This window comes from Rhipicephalus microplus, chromosome 9 (genome assembly GCF_043290135.1).
Source record: "Rhipicephalus microplus isolate Deutch F79 chromosome 9, USDA_Rmic, whole genome shotgun sequence".
Lineage (NCBI taxonomy): Eukaryota > Metazoa > Arthropoda > Arachnida > Ixodida > Ixodidae > Rhipicephalus > Rhipicephalus microplus.
In genome coordinates, this window is record NC_134708.1 from 44,949,909 (window position 1) to 44,974,992 (window position 25,084).

At 43.6% G+C, this 25,084-nt stretch overlaps 2 protein-coding genes, 1 non-coding gene and 1 pseudogene across 4 annotated transcripts in view; 1 reads left to right on the forward strand and 3 right to left on the reverse strand.

The window, feature by feature from the left end:
• The window catches only part of UQCR-C1 (Ubiquinol-cytochrome c reductase core protein 1), a 32,663-nt gene extending 32,208 nt beyond the window's left edge, over nt 1-455 (reverse strand). Inside the window, exon 1 of the mRNA XM_037415864.2 lies at nt 321-455. Coding sequence (XP_037271761.1) covers nt 321-386 — 66 coding nt within the window. The 5' untranslated portion in view covers nt 387-455. The remainder of the gene's footprint in view (nt 1-320) is intronic.
• Nucleotides 456-999: 544 nt separating this feature from the next.
• Nucleotides 1,000-15,881, forward strand: LOC119163796 (uncharacterized). 2 transcript variants are annotated; one of them, XM_037415865.2, is made up of 8 exons: nt 1,000-1,378; nt 3,619-3,783; nt 5,111-5,283; nt 6,613-6,774; nt 7,216-7,380; nt 8,811-9,062; nt 9,560-9,750; nt 15,629-15,881. In XM_037415865.2, exons 1-8 carry the CDS (start codon nt 1,200-1,202, stop codon nt 15,680-15,682), a joined length of 1,341 nt encoding a protein of 446 aa, XP_037271762.1. In that variant the 5' UTR covers nt 1,000-1,199; the 3' UTR covers nt 15,683-15,881. The 2 variants fall into 2 exon arrangements, with proteins under 2 accessions (XP_037271762.1, XP_037271763.1); XM_037415866.2 differs by lacking the exon at nt 15,629-15,881 and having other exon boundaries at nt 9,560-10,100.
• Nucleotides 15,882-21,439: 5,558 nt separating this feature from the next.
• Nucleotides 21,440-21,542, reverse strand: LOC119165957 (U6 spliceosomal RNA). Its single transcript, XR_005109097.1, has one exon. It is a non-coding gene; the product is annotated as a U6 spliceosomal RNA (small nuclear RNA).
• Nucleotides 21,543-22,350: 808 nt separating this feature from the next.
• On the reverse strand, nt 22,351-22,439 carry LOC119165964 (U6 spliceosomal RNA; annotated as a pseudogene).
• Nucleotides 22,440-25,084: the final 2,645 nt, after the last annotated feature.

Consider the following 25,084-nt stretch of genomic DNA (forward strand, 5'->3'; position numbering starts at 1 on the left):
CAGCATGGCCCATGGCCCGAAACCAGAACGTATCCAAGGCCGTAGCACAGGATTTTCGAACCCGTTCGCGCCCCGCGAGAGCTCGCTACATTGCAATACGCCTACGCCGTATTGGCGTGCGAATTTGTCGTTCGAATAAACGCAAAGCGGTCACACGGGGAAGGTCAACCCGGCTTCCACATTGCCGTGCTGCCCCTCCGCAAGCGGAACTTTTTCTCGGGCGTCGTTACGCGAGTAGAACTGCGAGGACTCCCCGAATGGACGACTCAAGGGAACGAGTACGCTCGATGTTTAAAGGCCGAATAGTTCGAGAAACTTACGCACGACTTCCTGGCCGCATTTTGCAGCAGAATTGCGGTACCCTTGAGCAGCCTCGAGGTCGCCATCTTTGCCGAGTGCCCTCTTCGTTTGACCGGAACTGCTGGGTTTGCCGGAACTTGATAGACATGCAGAACAGATGAAATCTAAAGTGCTCGAGTGAAGGTGGCAGAGGTGCTGCAAAGAAGCAACTGTGTCATATGTCTAGCATAATCTTTTATTTTTTGTTGCGGAGAAAGGAAAAGTTTCTTTCTTTTCTTCCTCCGTGTTTTTTATTCTTGCGTTATCGCACGCAAAGCCCGAAAAGCAACGTAAACCATGCTCACACAAACTGGAAAGAAAGTTCTGTACGCTGAAGAAGAAAAATAAAGTGTAGAAAGTTGCAAAACTCTGTGAGGTTTTGTAAGACCCACGACCGGCTTTATAAATTTATAAAGCCGGTCGTGGTAAGACCACTCAATTCTCGGCCAATCCTTTACAACTTAAGAAAAGGTGAACAAAAACGACCTTGGCATAGAGTTTCCAAACTCTATCAAGCTCGGTATCTAGCTCGGTTGCGTACGTTCACACATCGTTCACATTAGGAAAAAACTGCGAAACTCTCGCCTGGGCCACCGCCCGTAGTTGAGCAAGGTACCCTGAGCGGAGCATGTGACGCACTTAGAAGGAAGGGGGATGGGCGCAGCGCTGTCGTAAACAGTCCGGCGGTGCGTCGTCGCGACGAGCAATGCACGTACGCTGACGCTCGCTGCCCGTTGTTTATCGCTGCCAACGGCGAGCCACGCATTGGCCATTGACGCGCGGCGGCTGTCGTCATCCGATCCGGCGCCGGAGATCGCGCTTGTTTTCGTTTGCGGTCGGCAGCAGACGACGGCTCCGTGATGTCGGCCTCGGCACCTCCACTCACGGGATGCCCCGCCGTCTCGTCTTTTCCGCCGTCTTACAGCGAAGCCACCCGGCAGCACGCGTCCCTGGGCGGTGGACTGAGTTTCGTGGATTTCTTGCCCTACTGCATCAGCTCGGGCGGCCTTTTCAGCACCCCGACTTTCGAGCCGTTCAGGTGAGGCATCTACTTGGCGCGCTCCAGTTAAAGTTCGGCACTGGCTGCTGCATTACCGTTATTCAGGAATTGTTTCCCGTCTTTCGCAAGGCGATAAGTGAAAAAAAAAAAACAAACAAAAACATCGAAGCTCTTATTCTACCGCAGAGAGAGGTGTGTGCGCTGCCAAACCTCGTGTATGCTGTACGCCCGTGCTTGTCTAATCGTATCGCACGGTCTATATTTTGCGAGTTTGGATTAACCTACGGCGAGTGTTCTTTTTTGCAGCGAGCTCTGTGTTTGTATTTTCGATTCCCTGCGCGGTGCAAGTTGCGCAAGCCGCGCGCAGTCGATCCATATTAAGCGGGCATTGCGTTTGTACCCGTATTGCAACTGCGATTGTCGTAAAGAGATGCGCGTTTATCATGCGTACCGCCGCGACTACCTTTTTCAAGTTGCGTTATGCAGCTCGTTACTGCGGTATGTAGTCAACCAGAGGTCACTCGTGGAGATAAAAACGTTCAAACATAAACAAGAAGAGACTTTCCTCGAGCTGTCGTCGTGAGACTGACCTTGGTTGAGTAGTCGTTTTCGCCGCGTTAGGGAGCCGCGCGCGCGTTCATCGAACTCCTGAAGAAATTTGGCCTCAAGCGAGTGCAAGATCTAGGCGCGATCGTTTGATCTTTACCGGCGGCTCTCGTACCCGGGCGCATTGTAAGCATGTCTGTACAGAACTACAGAAAGGCGGTATCGGCCGGTCGTGGCGTTTTCGCACGGTCAGCATAAGCACCATTGCATTGTCTGTGCAGAACAATCCGTGTACATTGTTTCATCAAAGTGCATACACACAAACGCATGTGTGGTGTATACAGATGGTAATAAGTCGCTTCAGATCTTCAAGCAGCAGTCATTAATTGTCTATAAGCCACAGATGTATGCAGTGTGTCAATATGAAAAGAAACCCCGTAGCATTGTTCTGAAAGGGTTGTCTTACTGGTTCATTGCTGCCCCAAATAAAATTCAAGAGGGAATATTCATGATTGCATTGCTTTAGGTATGACAGATAGTGATGGAAGGACTAAGTGACGAACAAAATCTCCGCTTGTCGAAACGTCGGCTCGACGCAACCCCTGTTTACGGATTTTTTTATCATATGCTTTCTTGTTATTTTATGTTTGCACTTTGATCGACGTAATACTAAGAGCAACACTCACGAACGTTCACGAGCTAGACCCAAATGTGACCAGCATGCGACAGTGGTGTGTATAGAGAAACCCATTGCCGACACGGTGACAGGAGCTAGTTTCTTTGGCAGTAGGTTACGTGTTGATATTGTGCGCACTTGGCATTGTTGTTGGTGACCATTTTTCACCGTGCAACAGATGTTATGGTTATTCAGGCCTGGTGCGAAGCATGCCCTCGTTAATCATATTGTCTGCACTACAAAAATAGCAATGTTTATTTCTTTTCATATCAACCTAAATTGAGAACCCAAGATGAGCCACGATTTTCTCAACCATGCTTGCTCCTAGTGTCGACTTTTAACTATTGATTTATAGTTTTTTTTAAGTGACGAAGCTTGTGCATCGTTTTTTACATCACCCGTTCGAACGATCTGCATTTAGCAATTTGCAAAACGACGGAAGCCCTTATTACAGTTCGAATCCTCGGGGAGAAATACTGAAACCTTTGCTTGTAGCATGAATCTTACCTGTCATGTGAATGTAGGCTGTGGAACGATTCGAGTCAAGCCACGTGTCAATGATACATCCATGATCATGTCTGTCGTGTGAATACAGCTTTACTTGCTTGCTACAACCATTACTGATGCACGTCGGGCTAACACCCGGCTCATATTTGATTCAATCCCAATCCAACAGCTGTTGTCCACTGATATGTTCTTCACTTACGCTTTTATGTCCGATAATTTGTTGTATAGCATTTTGTTAGATCTGTTTACACTACAGACATCAAGGTTTGTCCGTAGTGTAAAAATTACGATGCTTCACACTGGCTCAAAATGAAGAAACATACTGTATCGCATGTGTACGCATATGTACACTTAGGCATCACTCGGTCAGTAGACAACGCCACCAATGCCTGGAACACCACCCTTACATGGTTGTTTGTCTTGGAACGCTGGTGTGTTACCTTGCTGTTATGTGACTGTAGCAGTATGGCACATAGAAAGAAATTGTTGAAGAAAAAAATTCAGTCAACAGCATGGTCATGGTGTTCATATACATCGGTGTCTCGTGCAGGGTTCTTCTGCAGCGTGCCAACGACTGGCTGAAGGAGAACTGCACCTGGGAAGTGAAGACATGCGAGAGCGTCGAGTTCAAGACCTCGTCCGAGGTGGTGAACACTGAGCGCATGACCTACTACGAGTACGGGGAGCAGAGCACCCGCTATGTACGCAGCCTGAGGTGCGTCTCTTGCGGCATAAGCTGCTTACTAAAGCAGCCAATTTCGGTGGCGATGTTGTCCACTACCACCGCTGTTTGTCGCAGCCATGAAACGTAACAAGAAAGAAAAAAAAATAAAAGTAGTTTCGAGCCGCTGTCAAACCTTGGCATCCTCTGTGGTAGTCAAGTACGTTACCGCAAAGCCACGCCAGTGCTTGTCATTGCTTTGGAAAGACCCATGAAGGAATCATGTTGGACAAGGAGTCATATTAGCAGCTATGTAAATATTGGATGGCTAAAATATAGAATCAATCCAGGCATCGCACCACGTGAGGCGAGATGATAAGGTGAGCATGTTGTATTGATTGATGTTCATTTTTCATGAAACAGCGCATTACTAAATGAAGTGTACTCCTGTGCACTCCTTTCGTAATGCTCCTTTTCATCAAAAATGAACACCATGTGAATTGTATATTGAGAGGGTAGTTTAAGGATTACCACTCATTTTAAAAGGCTAAGCCATAATTGATGACACTATCAGCCAGCGTCACCAAAATGTGCCGCTACATTGCAGGCGCATAGTGTGTACTTTGCTACTTTGCATAATGATGATGAATTACAGTGTAGTGGGCGCAGTGTAGTGGTCGTCCCAACAGAGTTTACAACAAACTACTGAAATATTTAGAAAGTGGCAGTGGTAACCAATATCACCACTGAAATTAATTGTGTTTTTTAACTCACGACACTACTAAAAGTGGTCTCCCTTTGTTTATATGATCCCTGTACTTCACATACAAGACATTGTATGGGTTTAAGGTGACCACCATCTCGTGATTCGTGGGACTTTCCCTCATTGAGGGCCCATCGGTGTAAGACTCTTGGTATCATGTGGTAATAAAGCCACAGCTGTTTTGTAAGTAGTGTTTTTTTTTTTTTGAGCTGCTAAACTTCTATATTCTTGTTAATAACTGTTTCATTTTCGAATGTATTACAGTGCTGTATAAGGTTTCATTCACGAAAATATGTTTTTGAACACAAACTTGTTTCAGTTACTTTATTCCCCTGTTTCAGAGATGACGACATATTGATATAGAAAATTCTTTGCCAGCAAATAAAAATCATTTATTGTAATTAATTTCTCACTGTTCCATGTCAGGTCCCACTCACCCCACAGTCATTGACTCCCGCATTTAGTTTGCAGAAAGGTGGTCACCCCTGTGGGCGGGGACGATTAACAATGTGAATATTGAAATCGTTTGATTTGTCAAATAACTTGCGTTTTGAAACGTAGAAGAGCTGGCTCAAAATGTGTCATGGCCTTGACTGACTTGTGTTGGCTATGGTGCAGATTGTGGCTGGTTCCTCGGCTCGACCAGAGTCGACCTGCCCAGCAGCTGGAGTACCGAAACCTCATCCCGCAGCAGACGGGTCATGCGGGCCTCTTCGGGATGCCCACCTTCGAGACACTGCACGAGCTTCTGGAACGCTACAACCAGCAGTTAATGCACCAGCCTGCGCCGGGTATGTGCGTAGAGCGTGCGGCTGTGTTCTGGTACTCGCCGTGGACTACTACGTAGACACCCAAGCAGACAGTGGCCACACTAATCTTTATTCCAGTTCTGTCATACCTGGCAAAACAGATAGCTTTGCGACAAAGCATCAAAGAGCAAAATGACGCTGGCTGTACTCTGATGTGCAAACAGAATTGTAGCTGACCAAAAAGCCTAAAACATTGACAGGAAGGTTTTCCTGTCACACAAAGGCAGTCATGTTTTCTGATGCATGTCATTTATGCTGCACTGAATTTTCAACAGGGTACTACATTTAACAAACTAGAATGATAACTAGAACAAGCTAGAATAATAATTTATATGCTCTTAGGTGTATCTTGTTAACATGACGTGGCATTCATATCACAAAGACATTGTCAAAACGAATTTAATTTCTTGGGCAATGCAGGCTTGAGGCTGTCATCTAAGCTGGTCAGGTGTACTGTCTAGACAGCGTAGCCGACTATAATCAGAATGCACTTTGTATATATTGTGTATCTGTTGGAGGTCAAATCGAAAAGTATATTCACTATGTGCCTTGTCAGAAAAATGTGAAGAAATTCATCAGTGTTCTGATCACCTTATATTCACTATGTGCCTTGTTAGAAAAATGTGAAGAAATTCATCAGTGTTCTGATCACCTTGTCATAGACGATAAACGCCATCTATGCTTTGACTGCAGTGACAAAATATTAGGCCAAGTTAACCTGTGGTGAGGATACTTCAAGATGGGCTGTTGGCAAGGTCTTCCTTCGTACAGGAAGGGACTTGGTGAAGTAATGTAGTAGAATTCAGTGATGTGCAACATGTGAGGATCTTTCATGATCGGCTGTTCACAGAATCTTTCTTTGTGCAGGAAAGGTTTCGGAATAGTGTAGCATAATTCACTTGCTTACATCGGTAGCGCTAGAGTTTTTCTTCGCTTCCCCAGGGATGGGCAATTACAACTAGATGTCCTTCAGGCAGGCAGGAATGCTTATTAATGAAACTACACTGAAACCTCGATATAACGAATCTGGACATAACGAAATATCAGTTATAATGAAGTAAATGAATAATAGTCTTGCACTAGACATATATTGTTAGTAATGCATCCTTATAACAAATTTTTGAATATAGTGAATATATTTTCGTGCAGGATGCAACTTTGTTATGTATGGACGTTTAGTGTATCTGTAGCATAAAAATTTTGGTGAACCAAGCCGTCGCAACAGAAAATGATGGTCAAGGGAAGCATATCAGGGGCACACCGTAATAATCTATTCAACCTCTCGTAGCATGTGCCGGTTCTGATGTGCAGGCCGTGTCCTGGCAGTGGAGACGCAAGAGATGAAGATCCCCAGCTACTCAAACTTTGACCCCGACAGGTCGTACTGGTCCGAGTATGGTGGGCGCAACCGACACTTCCTCTTCGTAGTCCGCGTCTTCTACGAGCTCGGCTCCACGAGCTGTGAGGAAATCGGTGAGTCCCACCATGACCACATTATTAGAGAGGTAGTCTGTTGAGCCTTTGTTGAAAGCTAGAAGCCATGGTATCTGTTCTGTGGCATCTGTGCTATGGTCAACATCAAAGGAGTCCCAAAACACGATTTGTAGAAACTGAGAAGCATGCTGGAGTGAGTGCTGTGCCCTCCAATGAGTACGCTACTCGTGAATTGTCTAGTTATTATTTCACCTCAGCAGTGCATCGATAGTGGTGCTTTGCTTTACTATCTGGTTCCCTTTCAACTTCCCCTGAAGATGTGTTCGTGGAACTTGCTTTACCAATACACATTGAAATGTTAAGCCCATCTTTCTACATAATTCAGAAGCTTCATGATGCTTGCTCCCGCCTGCCGAGAAAATGTCGTAGACACCCAAACTCCGCTTATTGCATTTATACATATCTATGCGGTGCGCGCAGGTGTGGCAGACTTTGTGCCCCTGCGGCAGTCGACGGGTGGGCTCTTCTCGTTCCCGAGGTACGAGCCGTTCAGCAACGTCATTGGCCGCGCGGCACAGTGGTGCTCCCAGCAGGGATCGCTGCGTTTCTGCAATGCCCAGTCCCTCGAGATCAAGCTGAAATCAGGTGAGCAACCTTCCCGTGACGAATGTGCTAAGAATTTCGCAACATTAAAGGTCAGCTGTAGTTGACGTACGCCTCGATCAAGGAGCAAGCGATTAACCAAAAACTTCACTTGCACAGCGCATGTCGCACACCGTATGTCTTTTCTCAATATTGAATAGTCAGGCAGACAGATCGACATAGTAGCATATAATCGTGTCTGACTGATTAAAAAAAAGTCCAAACACATACAGATGTCTGAGATGGTGGTAAACCTAGAAGCTTTAGCTTTATTCTGAGTACGCAATGACACATTGGCTGGCACAGCCCTTTCAGTGAAGCTACTTTTATGAGTGTCAGTAGTGGCCGTGAAAAAGCATTGTATAGATTACAAGGTAAATTACCGACTACTGCCTCAGCTGTTCTATTTCTGCAACATAATGCTGCATCTCAATGTATAAGTTCGCCTCAGTTGGGTATGTGCTTCAACCCATTGAAATAGTGGAGGCTGTGCAACACCGCGGCCAATAAGCGAATACAGCTGGTGATATTGGATGTCGTGCTGAAAACTTGCACAGGTCTCACTTTCAGATGCTGCATCGTTTCTACAAAGTGGTAACGCAAGTATTTTCTGCAGTTTCCATGTCAAAAACTTGCACTTTTGGCTTTTTCTTGATGAATCTATTTTGACACATGAAACTTGACAGCGTGAAGGTTTGAGCTAGTTGGTACTCTATACTCGATGGAGTGCTCATTCTCGTTAGCTGCCATATCTCGTTTGAAAGCTTTTACGCTTAGTATTGTTGGAACATGAAATTTTGCAAGTCAGTTGCCATGTGTCTGCACCGCAATAACGTAGGCTTCTTTAGAAGGCACACATCTTTGTAGCACTTGGCTGTTAAGTAAAACCGTGATGCTATATTTAGCAGTATATTCTGTCTTCCTCTTAGTTTTATGCAAGATCATCGCTTTCAGGAATGTTTCACGGTGATTAGATGCACTAGCATAAATCGTGAGCAGGGGTCAGGGGAGTCCTGGCCCCCCTTGCGTTCAGGCTGAGGGAAACACCCTTTGCCGGTGCCCCACCTCAAAATTTAGCTATAGAACATCATATATTTGAATTATTTGACAGTTAAGCATTGAACTTTTTTTAAAGGCCAACATTTAGTGCGCACCTGTGTTCGGTGCACCTCAACAGTGTCGGATTATAAAAATTGAAAAATCTGCTCCACCGCTTGAAAGAACACTGAGTACAACGATGCAGTTGCTCAAGCTGAGGCCTCATGCTCATTTTTAAAATTTAATTGGAAAGCATGGTTGAATAATTAAGCAAACAAAAATGTAACCCACATGCTTAAAAAAGAAAGTGGCCACCATGGTCGATGTGTGTTTCTCCTTGCAATTTTTCTTGATTTTTCACCACTGAATAAATATACATTTCCTTTCATGCGCAGGCACGATGGTGGACACACAGCGCATGTCATACACTGAGCATGCGGAGCGGACCACCTTCTTTGTGCGGGTGCTGAGGGTGGCCTACAGCAAGGAGCCCATTCCTGTAGAAGGGGGCCTACCACCTTCGCCTCCTTTAGCTCTTCACTGCAAGACTTTCATGCCGTTGCAGCTGACGCGTGGAATCTTTGTGCCCGAGTTTGAGAGCCTGTCGGCGACCAAGAAGCGCGTCGAGGCCTGGATTAGGGCCACAGGTTAGTGCCCCTCCTTCCTTTCTATTTCGATCTTTCTTGTGGCGGTTCAGACTAGTTTATTTTATTGAATTTATAAGGCATTAGAGCATGCGCATTTATGGATGTGTTGTTGCACATGATACTCTGGCTGTGCTTTTTGCCAACATCTGAATGTGAACCGATGTAGCAGCTTTGTTAAAGTGGCGAGTTCAGCGCGTTAGTATGTAATTACAAGATACTGTATCACAAAGAATATATGGGCAGTATTTCGTGGTAGCTTAGCGGCTAAAGTGCACTGGCAAATTTACTGTTGAGAACGTCTTATCGGTTGTTGCACCGATTTTAGCAACTGATTGCAATAAAGGTGAACGTTTTAAGTCACTAGCAGAACATTTCATTCACTGTTACTTGTCAACGTTTCACACCACTTACGCTAAATACACTTATTTACTTAATCAGTGTGCCACGACTTGCAACACCACTTGCCCTAACGATCTGTCACCTTTGGCTATGTGCAGGCGCTCGTGTGCTGAGTTGCGAGACAGTGGCCATGCGCCTGTTCACCGGTGGCGAGGCCCACGCCGGCATCGAGAGCAGCTTCACGTACAACAATGGCAACCGCAGCGAGTACTGGATCTTCGTACTGCGTGTGTACCTGGACGGCTCCTACCGCGAGCCTCCGCAGGAAGTGATGCCTCCTCCGCCAGAGGTGCGCGACGTCGGCTGCTGCGCCATTCTTTGAGTCATTCTCTCGAGCTGCATGCTTCGAGTCCCTGTATCTGTCTTCTGCAGAGTGTTTTCTAGTGTAGGCTGTGTACCCTACCTACAGAAGCCTAGAGGTGCTGTGGAAGCGTAGTACTTGGGGAATCTCCTGGATGTGCTGTGTGTCCTGTTTACTGGATGTAGTTCATCGCGTCAAATGCGCCCTCTCGCCTGCTTTCTGCCAGCAGCCTAACATGTTCTGCCGAAGCTCTCTCATCTCGCCTCTCAGTCCTCAGGCGGACACGCATCACCTCGTATTGGGCGATTTCTGGTGCCCTTTCAGCCTGCTTGGGTGTGGGGTACAGTGCTCCTTGGGTGTACTGTTACACTAGCGAGTGCAAAAATGCAGGCCTGGTTACCTTACCGAGAGTACCCAGCCGTTACTGTGGGGGTGTCTGCAGAGCGACTTAATGGTGCCCATCTCGTGTGAGCGTTCGGTGCCTGTTAAAGTGGTGCCGCCGGGCTTATCCCGTGCCTGAGACGGCCTTTCCCGTTAAGGCACATTATCTCGTCACGTTATTTTCACCCGGTGATTGACTGTACGGGTGCCTCCACATCTGCCCAGCACGGATATGTTATCTTGTTGGACACACTTCCAGTGCAACTTATCTCGTCAAGCACCGCCAAGTGGCGTGTTTAGCATATGATAGAGGCCCGATGCTTGGTTCCCTGCTTGCATTCAACCAAGTGACTGTATTTTATTGCACTCGCCTTTGCCTTGTGACCCAGAGGTTATACCTGTGTACTGTGTTACGTATAATTATTGTGTATTATGCATAAATTTGCATAATAATGTGAAGCTCTATGTGCCTTCAGCCGCTTGATATGACAAGTATGAAAATGTGCCGCTTTGAATGTTTCTTAGTGTGTTCACATGTTTATTGTTCGATAAGCTGCCTGTATAGCTTTACTAGTTGCAGTTGCTCTAACGAGCGATCGTGCGTAATGCATTTCTGGCGTGGAATGGGTGCGTTTCTTTGTGCATTCACACTATGCAATTACGGTGCTTCGCTGAAACTCCAAATGAAACGCATTCCATGGTGACACTACTTAAAGTGCTTGCGTGACGGTGCACATCTTGGCTCTGACAAACGTCGAGGTAATCTCGCGACTGTACCTGGATGCGACAATATGAGTCAGCGTTGCACTGAAAGGATAGTTGGTCACAGGTTTCCTACTGGGCCTAAATTAGTGACATGCACGTGTTTTCATGATGTCGAGGCACGGTGCTTGAAAGCTGAAGGATCACCATGTCGCCCACAAAACCGAGCACATGGCTGCAACTTCTAACTCATGACTGTTAACTCATCCCTGGGTTTTCAGAAATCAGATTTTTTTTTCGCCGCCTGATTACACGTACCACAGACATTTGTTGCCGATTGTACTTTAGAAAGATACATGACATAGCTAGTGTTTCAGTGCAGAGGTGCCACGTTCCTCCGTGGATTGTATGTAGGCGTTTGTTTGTGGTGCACAGTGTACCAGTGTCTGTATGCGGTGTGTGTGTTGGCTAAAGGGATACCAATGTGCAGGTGCGATACTGAGCGCAGGCTTCAGCTTTTCCTGCCTTGGCAAAGCTCAGTAAGTTAACGCACTCAGCGTGTCGTATACACGCGACAGGGCCTTGTCACAATCGTACTTTGTGATGATAGCTGCGTGTTCTATTCACAGATGGTAGCACATCAGTGTTGAATGCATTATCATATTATCTTTCATGTTTAACACCAAAGCGTTTCTCCGACAGGTTGGGGAAAGTGCGCACCCAGCTGGCATCGCCACAGCCACACCTGGTGCACGCTATCTAAGTAGGCACGATTGGGCCTCTCACATTGCTTCATTCTTTACAATGCAGCTTGGCTACTCCACAATGCAGCAGCCCTCCATAACAACAACCTAGCCTAAAGAAACATTATCATGTTTCCATATAATATTCATAGGGATCCTGTGCAAATTGAAAAAAAAATTTTATGTAATGCAAGATCTGACTTAAACAAGATGTGGCATCTCTTGTGCTGTTCTTTTTATTTACTTAACGAATTATGTAATTATCACTGTTTCATTCGCCAGTTTGTTTTTCTTGCCTGTCTGGGCAAGTCACTGCGTCATGTGTTATGTGGAATGATCATAACCATGAACACTGATCTGCTGTGAAATGCGGTCGAGCGTTAAGAGCCTCTGAGCACAAAATGTTTTAATTTTCTGTTATGTTAAAATGTGTTGATCGAGTTACTTATCCTGTGACTTGTCCTAGGCTATGGTCTCGTATATAGCTATACAGTCGATCCTCAGCAAGTCAATACATTAAACCCTTGGTATAGCGAACCCGGATATAACCAAACATTGGTTATAACAAAGTAAATTAGAAACAGCCTTGCAATAGATAGTGTTAGGGATATACCTTTGTAACTAATTTTCGGTTATAACGGACTTATTTTCGTGTAAGATGCAGCACTGCTATAAGGAGGTCTGAGTGCGTAATAAATTATCGGATATTATGAATATAGGGCAAACCTTGCTTTTTTTTTTTTTCAGGGATGTTTATATTTATAAGAAGTATTCAGTACAACAAACTGTATTATTGTGTGGGGTATGCATTTATGGTAATGAGATTCAATTGTACAGACGTGTGTGTTTATGATAATGAAAAACTGACTGGCATGGTTGTTTAATATTTCGAGCATTTTCTCGGACCTGCTTTTAGAGTTTTATCATTTCCCTAGTCGAAAAAACTGCAAACAGCACGTTCTAGGGCATTTATAGTCTTTCTTTCTTTTGCAAAATGTTTATTGCGAAGTTTATCTCAGTTTTTTTGTTTTTTTTCTGTGTTATCAGTGGGTCATGCTGCAAATGCTGTAGCATTCATGTCCAAATACCATCAAGTCATGTTTGACCTCATGTTTCATACAATCTATAACATTGTTGCTGCATCGTTAAGATTTTATCTTACACACGGTTCGAAACAGGCAAGACATTATTTCTTAGCTTTATATGTGTTCTTGAAAGAATGAAGGAATGAATGTACGCCTTTTCTTTTTTTCTATGGAACAGTCTTGCCCTTAATAGGCTTATGTTTTGTGCATTCTTGGGATGACTGTCATATCTCTATCTTGGCAGTGAGTCATGCAACTAGAATTTCTGGTATTAGATTGAGAAAGTTTGGTTTACTGTTGATTAGTTTCAGAGATTTACCTACCGTGTTTGTTTGTGATAGGATACCATCAGAGTTTATGACGTACGCTTACAGTTTACAAAGGTGAGGCGATAAATGAATTGCCTCACATTAATGCATTAAAAAGGGGGAATTTTGGAATGACACAATTTTTTATTTGCTTTAGTCAGTCTGTCGTAGCATATATATTTGTGACCTAACTTTGGCCAGGAATAGCCAGGGCATACAGGAGAAGCTTCTGCTATCAGTATACATCACTGTGGTGCATTTGTGCGTTAATGAACTCGCTTTGATTTGACAGTTTAGTCTGAACTGTTTGTTTGACAGTTCAAATCAACTGTTCTGCAAAAGTCGAATTGGCACGTCTATAATTACCAGCATAATTAAAACTGTTTTCATTGAGAGTACCATGTGTTATTTGTTCTTAAAACATAAGGAAGCTCCAGCACCGACATGTTATGTATTCAAATTCTGTGAAGGTGCTCAAAACCTACATCTTTTTATTAGCATACGACTTCGCAGAAGTATTTTCGCTGCAGCGATGAATTCATGCATACTGTCAGAGCTGTTCGAGGAACAAATTGGAAAAATGGTGAATCTATTGTGTATGTATATATAAGCACCATACAAAGTTATCAAATCTACTGTGGCCACAAATCTGTTTATGTGTTCAGGTAAATCAGCTGTCATGTTGATAATGCTTTTTTTTGGTGTTTTCACATCTACAAAACACTGACGTCTGCTGTGCATTGTAGAATGAGAGCAAACACTATGACATTCTGCTTCTATTACGTACACCAAGGTGTTGAGGAGCTTTATATGTAAAACCGTCGTATACCAATGTGTAATTGTTGTAGCAGGACTGAATTTACTTCGGAGTGGATACTGTTTTTTGCCGATTCGCGAATGTACTTCTGTCTCAGGATGGCAGTTCTACGGTGCAGAACGGTATGCATGTTGAACAAATGCATTCAATGAAGCGCTTTCGTTGGGTGCTACCACCTGTCTGTAGGAGATGCTGTGTGAACTGTCTTTGCATGCACGAGCTGTTTTTGAGTTTTGTCACAAATGGCTAAGTTCAAAAATTGTGATTTAGGCAGGTGAAAGGGCAATGCAGACATGCGACCAATCGTAACCTGGGTCATTTCGAAAGCCGAATTGCAGAGTTCATAGTTATTAATGCCAAGCAAAATATTATTTGAATGTTAATTAAAATGTCAAATGTTAACAATTACTTAACAGTTCGAATTATCAAGGCTATGTCGAGCTCCAGTGGTAAAAACAAAGTTTTTTCATGTTTATTAAGTGATGCATTTAGTGCCTCTAGGTCAGCTGGACCATGTTTAGAAACTTTTGTCGCTCATTGCACCTCGTATAGTGTCAGGAGTGCTGACGAGCGAAAACTTGCTTCGCTTCACAGTTAGGAACGTTCTGGCCTAACGTAATACAGCTGCCTCCTTACCTGTGTGTCTTGTCCACTCTATCCCCATAGTGGGATCTTAAGTCAACAAATATTTCAAATTACATGGAATTTTTCTTTCTGAAAAAATGAATGTGCCATGTATTGTGGCATCATACAACTTTTCCATATAACCTACTGCCCTCAAGTAGTTAAATTATTGAATGGTTGTGTTACTACCATTTAATAATTTCAGCAAAACTTTATCAGTGGAGAAGTATTTCTGCCTCAATAAAGAGTTGGTCTGTGAGAGCATTAAGTGTATTTGTGTCACTGCACTTTTTATTAAAAAAACTGCCTTGTCCAAAAAACAGGATAAGAAGTTGTCTTCAAAGCAGCGCAAAATGCATCCTTAACAAAAAGATGCAGACTAAGAAAGTACGAACACACAGTTGTGAGTCGGTGGTTTTCCTGTGTGTTTGTATTTTTGTGGTCTACGTCTCCACACTGCCTTGAGCTTGTCTAAAAAATGTTGTATAGAGAGATGCAATGCCTTAGGTTCAGAGTGGTACTGCTCCAAATGGTCTGCAGACTTTCGTAACTCAACTGTCAGTACAAGGCTCTCGAGTATTGAACTGAAGAAATCGAGTGACCAAATGTAACCAGCATCATGGCTCTGCAAATTGGCAGAAATGTTTAATACAGTGTTGGCTCTTATGATTAGTATCCTAATAGCATTATTCTTAGCTGTCGCCTGTTCATTTCTGCGTTATGCTACATTGCAAACTAATGCACTAACAACAATTATAAATATGAGTTACTATTGCGATGGAAAGGAACCCAAACAGTGGAAAGTGTGGCTTTTAGCCCAGTAAAATTGTGACATGCCTTGACTCTCACTCGGTGAATGTGTGCTTTCAGGTGACATCACCGTAGTGCTAGAACCTTGCTCCGATTGGCACTATCGTATAGCATGTACTTATCAACTTGAAACATGCACGTAGTGTGATAGCGCCATCTAGATGAAGATTCTAGTGCTATGGTGACACGGCCCGAGAGCACAGATTCGCCTAGCGACAATCAAGGCACGTCATAATTCGACTGGGCCAGAAGCCACGCTTTGCACTGTTTGCATTTCTGTCAAATGCAATAGAACAAGCGTATTATGGCATGACCATGTACTGTGGCAATAAAACTTTGCAGTTGAGCACATTAGATGCACCGCATGAATATTTTTCATCTAATGTTTGCTCGCAGAGGAGACATCGGAGAGCAACTGGAGGCCTGCTGCGATTTCTGCGGGCTGTTTAGGCGTGATGGAAAGCGGCATCAGCTTAAGCTTTTTCCGAACGATGTAGACGGGAGGGAACGCAGCGGCGAGAAGCTCTTTCCTGGATGGAGTGCTTCTGCTGCGTACGAACTATTCGGGAGTGTTGCTGAAGAACTACGCCTGGCCAACACCCTTCTAGATGATGTTGGGCTGGGACATACAAACGATACCTTGCTCCGACTCGTGCGTCTGTTATCTCTTACAAACTATAGAAAAATGATGGCTCCGCCCATGGCCATTCCTGACCCTCCCACAGAGAAAATTATCATCAATGCTCGACCCAACAGTGATTTACTCATTTTCGCGATGTGAAACACGTCTCGAGTGTTTCAAATACACTCAGATCTTAATTTAACAAGTCGCATCTTACACAAAAATAAGTGCATTATAACCGAAAATTTTTATAAAGGTATATTCTCAACACTATATCTATTGTAAGACTGTTTTTAATTTACTTTGTTATAACCAATATTTCTTTATATCCGGGTTCGCTGTATGGAGGTTTGAGTATAGTTGACTTTTCCATGCATGCACACATTTGTGCTGCTGCTTTTAGGTCGGAAACTTGAATGTCCTAGTAGACTTTGTCCGAGATTCCAACATTGCTGCTCAGCCAAACAATGTTTTATGCAATAACGACAAACTCTTAGCCCCTGATAAGCACAGTACTTGCATTAGCTAAAAAAAAGTGCTCACAGTATGAGCAGAAACCAGCTAACAAGTGAGCAGCAGGCACTCTGCGGTTCTGTGGGTGGAGCTAACATATTTTTATTGGGCTGTGAGTATAGCGTCATTGACAAACCCGCACCTTCGCAGTGGATCGATACAACGGCGGCGTCTCCTGACACGAAGCTCAGCTCGACATTCTTGAGCACACAGGGTGGAAGACAAGACGGAAGAACTGGGACGTTCGACTTCTAAACAAAAGTGCTCGGGATGTAAATACAGCGTGAAAAGTAAACAAGGACTAAAGTAGAGAAAACACAGGACCTACTTTAGTCCTTGTCTCTTTTTTGCACTGTTTTTACATCCCAAGCATGAATCATGGAAAGTGAATGAAAGTGATGATACACTACAGCATCAGTGGCTGCCAAGTGCCATAGAATTGTAAGTTTGCATAGACAGTAGTCACAAATTGAAATGCGACGTCAGTTCTTTGGTACAAGAACTACTATGAGCGTTACGTAATAACCATGTCGCAACACTGCAAGTCTGGTTGCTATAGGTAATATTTTCTGCGATTTAAGTGTTTGTGTAAAAATTGAGCTGATACGATGCAAACTGATGATGCTCGAAACGAAAGCACAGACGTTGCTCAGGCATGCGTTTCCCCGTTCCAGTCATGAATCTTGTACATATGTGCTAACCTGACATTCAATTTCCTACAAACTTGTTCAGCCACTGCATTGCAGCACCGATACAAAAAAACCTAATGCAGTTTCCATTACTTGTCATCAACAAGGGCTATGGTAATGATATCTGCCTTTTTCTTCTCCGTAGAAACATGGCAACTGTACACCATCTTGCGACTCGCATTAAATGCAACAGTACTTGAGTTGCAGCATTCAGTGGTGTTCATACCAGTAGACAGGATTGCACGTTTAATGCAACCCAAACCAAAGTAGTAAGGCGATACATCACAGGCTAATAAGGGTAAAGACTGTGGAGCTACATCATTTGTAGTTCTCTTTATTTTACTAAAAAGTATTCTTTGAAGTGCCATAAGTAAACATATTGGGAAAGTTCAGCTTATTCATTTTGGAGCACAAGTTCGATGGAGAAAAGTTATGCGATGTGCTCTGAGGAACACACAGTTGAAGACTTAACTGACCTCTTTTGTGGTGATGTTTTTCTTTAGGGGGGGAGGGGGGTGGCCTTGAAGAACTTGTTCTGTGCCTAATTTCTTGCAGTGACGTCTTTTCTGTTGCAATCTGCAGGCTGCTTCAAAACCAATTCGCCATATAACCCTTGCCGGTGTCGGCCATTCTGCAAGAATTTCTAGTACATGACGTGCTGAGGCAATATATCGGTAGTCCGAGACTTATCAGACTAAACTGCCGTGCAGAAATAGTTTCGTGATTGGGAAGCATTAATGTGGAATGAGAATGGGGTGGAGCATATTGGGCAAGCATTCTCAAATCATGAATGGTAGATAGCCACTATCCCTCAAGAGGAAGGTGAACAGCTGAATCCTAGAGGTGCTTGCCTATGGAGCATAAACCTGTAGGCTTACAGAAAGGGTTGAACTTAAGTTAAGGATAACGCAGCGAGCTGTGGAAAGGAAAATTATAGGGACAATAAGAGAACGGAGTGTATCAAGAACAAATGGGTCTAAAGGACATCATAGTCAAAATCGACAAGAAGAAATGATTATGGGCAAGGCAAGATAATCGCTGGTCATTAAGGATCAAAGACCAGATTCCAAGAGGAGGCCAGTGGGTGGGAGGGGAGACGGAAAGTTAGGTGGGCAGATAAGATTAGGAAGTTTGCAGGTGTAAAGTGGCAGCAGCAAGCAAAGTTTGTCCCGCAGTGTGCGTAGTCAGGCTGATGATGATGAATGTGATTATCTGAAAGCCCTTTTCAGGCTGTTTTTCATAATAGACATGCAGAATGTTAAATCCAAGGACCGTATTAGGTGATTCAAGCTAATGACATGCAGCTGTCACAGCTAAGTTGATTGGAAATGGCTATTTTGGTTGAAAAGTGACCGTTTAGGTTCGATCACAATGTTTGTGAGCCGCCCAAATGTCTTAAGAGGCTGGGTAGTGTGTGCAGATATGAACATCAACGATCATAAGTCGAGTCATGTCACAGGAGCAATTGGGAAAACATGTTAGCTGGTATGATGTCAGTTGCTGCAAGTAATTTCTTGGTCACTAGCTGCAATGAATTGTACCACTTGTACAAATCACGACTCTGCATAAAAGAACAGTGATGATCGTAACTAAGGCTGTGGGAAGATGTATGGTAGACACATAGACATATCTGTCTTGTCAATCAACAGTTGCTCACATGTAATGGTCCAGAGCAGGGCATTTTACTCAAAACTGTTTAGTTGTAAAACACCAGCTGTAGCTGCTTCTCGAAGCAGCACCTGACAAAAAGAGTCTGAACGGTACAGAAGTTAGGTTTATTGTAATACACTCACTGCTTTCTTAAAAATTTTCTAGTAAGAGCTTTAGCACTGCGATCATTCAGCCACATTGTGATTGACAGGTAATACGCAGATTCCATTAGTATATTTTCTAGATACAGACATTCTTGTGACATTAGCTACACTCTTTATTTTAAACTTTGAAGCATTTATGTTTTTTTTTTCAATGCATTTGCACAATAATTGTGAATTGTTTAATTTATTTAAAAAATATTTGTTGAAAATTTATGAAGTTACGAAGCCATAAAGTTGAATAAAGGTAATTGATGAAATGACCATAAAACGACCAAGTAAGGAGCGTCAGATGAGTCCATGCTACTGCCCCTTCCTAGGCATTGCGACGAGCTGTGTTAATTCCATTCTCATTACCGCAGTTCCATTTGGTAATTGTTGCAAAACTATTTTATTAACTCACTTGAAAGGTTGATGTCTGTTTAGGTTGTTAAATTTCAGATCTTCAGCAGTGTGCACAGACAACTTTGAACTTGCGAATAACTCGATGGTTATGAATAGTTGTTAAAACATGTCTTTATGTCAGCAAGACATTGCTCGAATTAGCGATTTGCATGTAAACAAAAAGTGTACATGGCCTCCAAAGACAGAATGGCGTGCCCTCATTGAACATGATCTGTGTTTTCAAATCAATCCTTCAAAAGTCGAGAAGAGAATGGATACAACTGATTCTTATCTAGATAAACACACACGCACAAAATAGCCGGATAATGTGGACGAGATTTCAAAACTGAGCATTTCAAAACAAGAGCAGTCGTGTGTATATTGCACCTAGATGGCTACATGCACATTTCTATAGCGCTGTCAATAGAAAAAAAAAAAAAAAACGAGTGAAAAGGCCGACAAAACTTTCACACTCAGTAACAAGGCAACTGGAGGAATAACGCGGGGTCAACTTGCAACATTGTTCGTAAATATGAACAAGTTCGTTTTTATAGGGTAAATAGTTTCGATAAACAGGATCTCTACGCAACACACAATGAGTTGTTGTCCGTCGGCCAAACATTCAAGTAGCGTGACAACAGCGGAGAATGGCCGCATATGACTGGCTCCTATGAGTATATCGACCTTGAACAGTATGCCCCGAGCTTATCCCCGCACCATCGGATGAGCGTCCAAGTCTCCAAAGGCGGCGGCATCAACCTTCGGCGGTTCTTGACGTCTGGTCGCGAAGTAGCGAAGCGGAAAGTAGATGAGGTGTGGAACAGCCGCTATGACGAGCAGTTTCTTCCACGAGATCCTTGCCTTCGCAACCCTCGACATACCCGCGGCTCTTACCGGACGATCGAATGAATGACTCTGCGAATGAATGAATCACATTTAGAAAGTTTGAAATAGTTGCGACGAAACCTGAAATGTATTGCAAGTTGTTCGAAGTATAGTTAACGGTTCAAAGTATAGTTAATTCACGCAAAAAGCTCACCTATGCAGGCGAAAGTGTGTGTGAAGTCATAAAAAAAAAAAACGTTCATTAATATCTGTGCATGTTTAAATCCAAAATTTATCCCAACTCCGTGAGTACTTCTGATATCAGAGCATGAGCCTAATACAATATCAAACATTATCGTTATTTACCCTAATAAAGGGGGGGGGGGGGGAGAAGACGGAGCAAATAGGGGAAGAGGGGGGTATTGAGTCACTTTACATAGTTCACGCGCTCGGGCCTCTTTGAGTGTAGCTGAAACATTTGTATTCACGAAGTTATGGAATATTGCAGCCTTTTGAATAAACAGGTATATGTGCTGTGTTGTTTTATTACAGTAAACATAGAGGTTTTTAAAGTGCTTGAGCTATTTCAAGGAGTTGATTGAAGTATATTCAATAACTTTAAAGCCTGGTTGCTTTGCTTTTCTCGACTATATATCTGCTTCACAACGTTACTCATACAGAGGTCCGGTCCGGATCCCGTGAGCTGCTTCTCCGTCATGTTCTTTGTCAGGATATAGGAATCTGTTGAATCACATCTCGACGGGAGTATTTGACCGGATTCTTTTGCTTCGCATTACATTTTTTTTTTCTATAGATGCGGTATAATATATCTCCACGTCGAATTATTTAGCAACACTTGTACATAGGCAAACTCGTTTGTTGTTTATGAAGGGCACATTTCATAGAAATTTCAAAGACCATTTAATCGTGTACGCATGAGCCGGATCAGGGAGAAAATGAGCCGACAAATTCAATACATATGCATCCTTTTAAAAGCTCTTAATTACAGAGTACTCTATCTTAACTGTCGCTATTTGAGCACTCTATCCTAACTGAAGCTTGCTGGTGTGACTTCTCGAAATGAAATTTTGTTACAGGGCACAAAATTACACCAGTGTAGTTTTCGTACAAACATTGCAAGCGCTTTGCCACAAGTGGAATGAAAAAATAATAATAATAATAAATGTCATATGAAGTAACATGAGTCACATGAACACTCCAGCACAAGCTAGCATCACAAAACACCTATACCGCAGAAAACCTACCAAAAAAATAATAATAAGGGCCATATTAACAAGAACACTCCAGCACAACCTAGCATACCCTTCACACCACCACAGTTTTCTTCCCCTAAAAGAGTGCAAAAAATGTGGAACGCTTCACGATTTTGCGTGTCATCCTTGCGCAGGGGCCATGCTAATCTTCTCTGTATCGTTCCAATTTTAGTATATGTACTTTGGAAGTACATCTTACTATTTTTCGTTCAACTATATATAGCCAGGAAATGGGAGGCAGTTCCGAAGCAGTGAGGCTTCACTAATACTTGTATATGGTGAATTACCATCATAAATAATTTGTAGATAGTGCAACTTTTTGCAAGTAGCGCGGCACTTGGCAAGTGCCTTTTATATTAACTAATATTTACTTGCACCGGTAGATGTTCTAAATTGAATTGTTTGTCTAAAGAAGAAAACGTACGCATTGGCTCAGTCCCGCCCTCTCGTGGCTGAAGCGCCAGTTAGCACAAGCGGGCGCTTAATTCAAAACAGGACTAGCTTCGGTTAAATAATAATAATAATAATAATAATAATAATAATAATAATAATAATAATAATAATAATAATAATAATAATAATAATATTAATAATAATAATAATAATAATAATAATAATAATAATAATAATAATAATAATAATAATAATAATAATAATAATAATAATAATAATAATAATAATAATAATAATGCAGAAAGTCTCACAAATCACGCATGGGGCCACCGGCAGCACTGCGTTTCGTTTTTGACAGAACTTCTCGACAAAGTACTGACACGGGGGCATTTAGTAGGATATAACGGAACGAAACTTGTTATCAATATGGTAAACAGTTTAGTGCAACACCGACATGAACGAAAGACATACCAAATGGTAGAAACCTATTCTCGGTTGGATTGGATTTAAATATTCTTAACGGTTATTCTTTCTGATGCATAAGTCTATCGTACTGTATTTATCTTTTCTTGGACCATGTAGACCTTGAGCGAAATTACTTAGGACAAAAAACGTGTAACGCTTCGTGATTTCGCGTGTCATTCTTGCTCAAAGGCCATGCTAATCTTATTTCAAGTACTTTAGTATATACTACTACCTTTTGTTGAGCTATATATTGTCAAGGATTCAACAACCGCTACGGAGCGGTGCACGCTCTTCAATACTTCAAGATTTTGCATTCTAACCGTTATTAAAGGGTACACAGTGAAATTCTTCAGAAATTTTCTGGTACTCAGCGGTGTTTTTTTTTTTTTCAAATGAACGACTGGGTATTTGCACAATTAAGTTCCTAATACAAATAACCTGGCTTTTAAAAAATGCTCTTTTCCTCAGTGTCGCCTTCTCATGAGTGATGCATCATTTAACATATGCCAGCGCGTAAATTCAAATTAAGGTTCGTCTAGGTAAAAATAAAACTGAAAAATTAGCCCGGCCGACCGATGGTGATGGGGATCTGGCGGGATCAGGTTACCTACGCTCAGTCAACGAAATTTCAAAAAGGCTAATTGGCAAAATTGAAAAAAAAAAACTGGAAGAGAATTGCGTTCCCATTGTACCGGAAAGAATTTCCATTAATCTCTTTTTAGCGTAAAGCAGAGTTTGATGATATACCGTTGGAACGAACACAGCCATAAGCCCCTCGCACACATCGCAGAAGACAGGCGCGGGCTCGGACGCTTGAGAGGCGACACGGCTCCCGACCTGGTGTATTCTACGTAGATATAGCAGGGCCTTCGCCCACGGGATTTTACACGGCCTCTGTAGTTCACCGGGAAAAGCATGTCAATGGGCTCTCGTTCCGAGCACAAAATCCAGAGCGCGCTGACGAAGTCGCGATAGCGCTTGCTGCTGCGGACCCCAACTCGAAAGTTATCATCACGGACTCCAGGAAAGCATGTACTCATTACTTGGTAGGAGAGATATCCCCCCTAGCCAGCCAAATTCTAAAACGGGCTCTCGCTGATCCAGCCCCGAAACGCATCGTATGGGCTCCTGGCCATCAGGGCCTACGAGGTAATGAGGCCGCTGACGCGGCCGCCCGAGCGCTTACCCACCGGGCTCCTCACCTTGGCTCTTATGACTCGGAGGCCAATACACCGCTGCTGCGGTTCAAAGAAATTCTGACCTATTATCGCGACACTCACCGCCTTTACCCGGCTCCTGCAAAGGGGCTCAGTAAGGCGGAAGAGCGAACTCTAAGGCGCCTGCAGACAGGTACTCTACTCTGTCCTGCAATCCTAAAACATTTCGATGCGAACACAGACGGGCGGTGCCCACACTGTGGGGAGACGTGTGATATCTTCCACATGGTGTGGGCATGTCCGAAAAATCCCCACCTACCCCCTTCCCCTACCCCTTCCCGAGAGGCATGGGAGACTGCCCTCCTCAACTGCTCATCACTAGAGTCTCAACGGGCTCTGGTGAGACGGGCGCGAGTAGGGGCCTCGTCATGCGGTGTCCCGGACTAAGGACGCCGACCATGTAGCAGGGTCATGCTTTGGCCCCGTACCTCTCTCTTTTATAATAAATGTTTTTCATCATCATCGCACACATCCGCCCTCGGGTGACTTGCATGCTGTAATTTCTAAATTTGTTTCTGTTTGCTTTGCACCCTCCAAAAGTGGCACAGTATTGTGACAGAATTCCGTCCGTCTGTCTGTCTGTCTGTCTGTCTGTCTGTCTGTCTGTCTGTCTGTCTAGCTTAAGGTCTTGCAAGCTGATCTACAACTAGATCGTTAATAAAACATTCCCAACTAGACAATCAAGAAGAACACAAAAATAGTGAGACATACTCGTGCTCCTGCCAGTGGTCAGCAACATGCATTCGGTCACGTCGTCAGAGTGTGTCGGCGTATTTTACAACTCTGGTTAGATTGATAGATGATGTACCCTCTATGTATAGTGTGGTCTATCGAGGTGCCATTAAGAATCCGCTGATTAGTTTGTTGGTAAACGTTTAGATGTATACTGAACATTTGTAGCGCTAAGACACGACAACAAGAGAAGACACAAAAAGGACTCAGGCTAGCGCGCCATGTCTGTGTCATTTTTGTATTTTTTTCTTTTGGTTTTAACGTCCAAAACCACCATATGATTATGAGAGACGACTTACTCGAGGGCTCCGAAAATTTCGACCACCTGGGGTTATTAACATGCAACTAAATCTAAGCACGTGCACGGGCCTCGAGCATCTTCGCCTCCATCGGAAATGCGGCTGGGATTCGATCCCGCGACCTGTAGGCCAGCAGCCGAGTGCCTTAGCCACTAGACCACCGTGACGGGTATTTGAACACGAAAGTGTTTGATGCCGACGTCTACCACGGCTCCGCTGACCTATTTCCGTCACGGATATGACGTTGCAATACATTGCGAAGAAAAAGACGAGGAGGAAAGATATTTCCCGGAAAATAAAGGGCATCGAACCACCGACCTCACGATGTCCAGCGCGCGGCGCTAACCACCCTGCGACGGAACGTACGAACGTTGCCAAGCTTGGTTAAGGCAAGCCATTATGCACCGTTCGGTGGTCCTCGGAGCTCTGTAGTTTCAGAGCGTTTTCGTCATCAGTACCAAGATGGCACGACCTGCTCGCGTTAGGAATAATGCCGTCGCCTCCCACGTTTCATTGAGGGCTTTGTCCAGGGGTTGTGGTCTTTCCTGCACGCGCACTTATCAGACGCGTGATTCGCGAGGGCACAAAGGTCACCTCGCTCTCTGCCGCGGCCGCGTTTACAAAAGGA

Excerpts from the sequence above, each read along its gene's own strand:
- LOC119163796 (XM_037415865.2), top strand. The coding sequence starts at position 1,200 with ATGTCGGCCTCGGCACCTCCACTCACGGGATGCCCCGCCGTCTCGTCT. Across the intron at positions 3,784-5,110 it reads CGCTATGTACGCAGCCTGAG|ATTGTGGCTGGTTCCTCGGC; the intron begins GTGCGTCTCTTG and ends GCTATGGTGCAG. Across the intron at positions 6,775-7,215 it reads CACGAGCTGTGAGGAAATCG|GTGTGGCAGACTTTGTGCCC; the intron begins GTGAGTCCCACC and ends CGGTGCGCGCAG.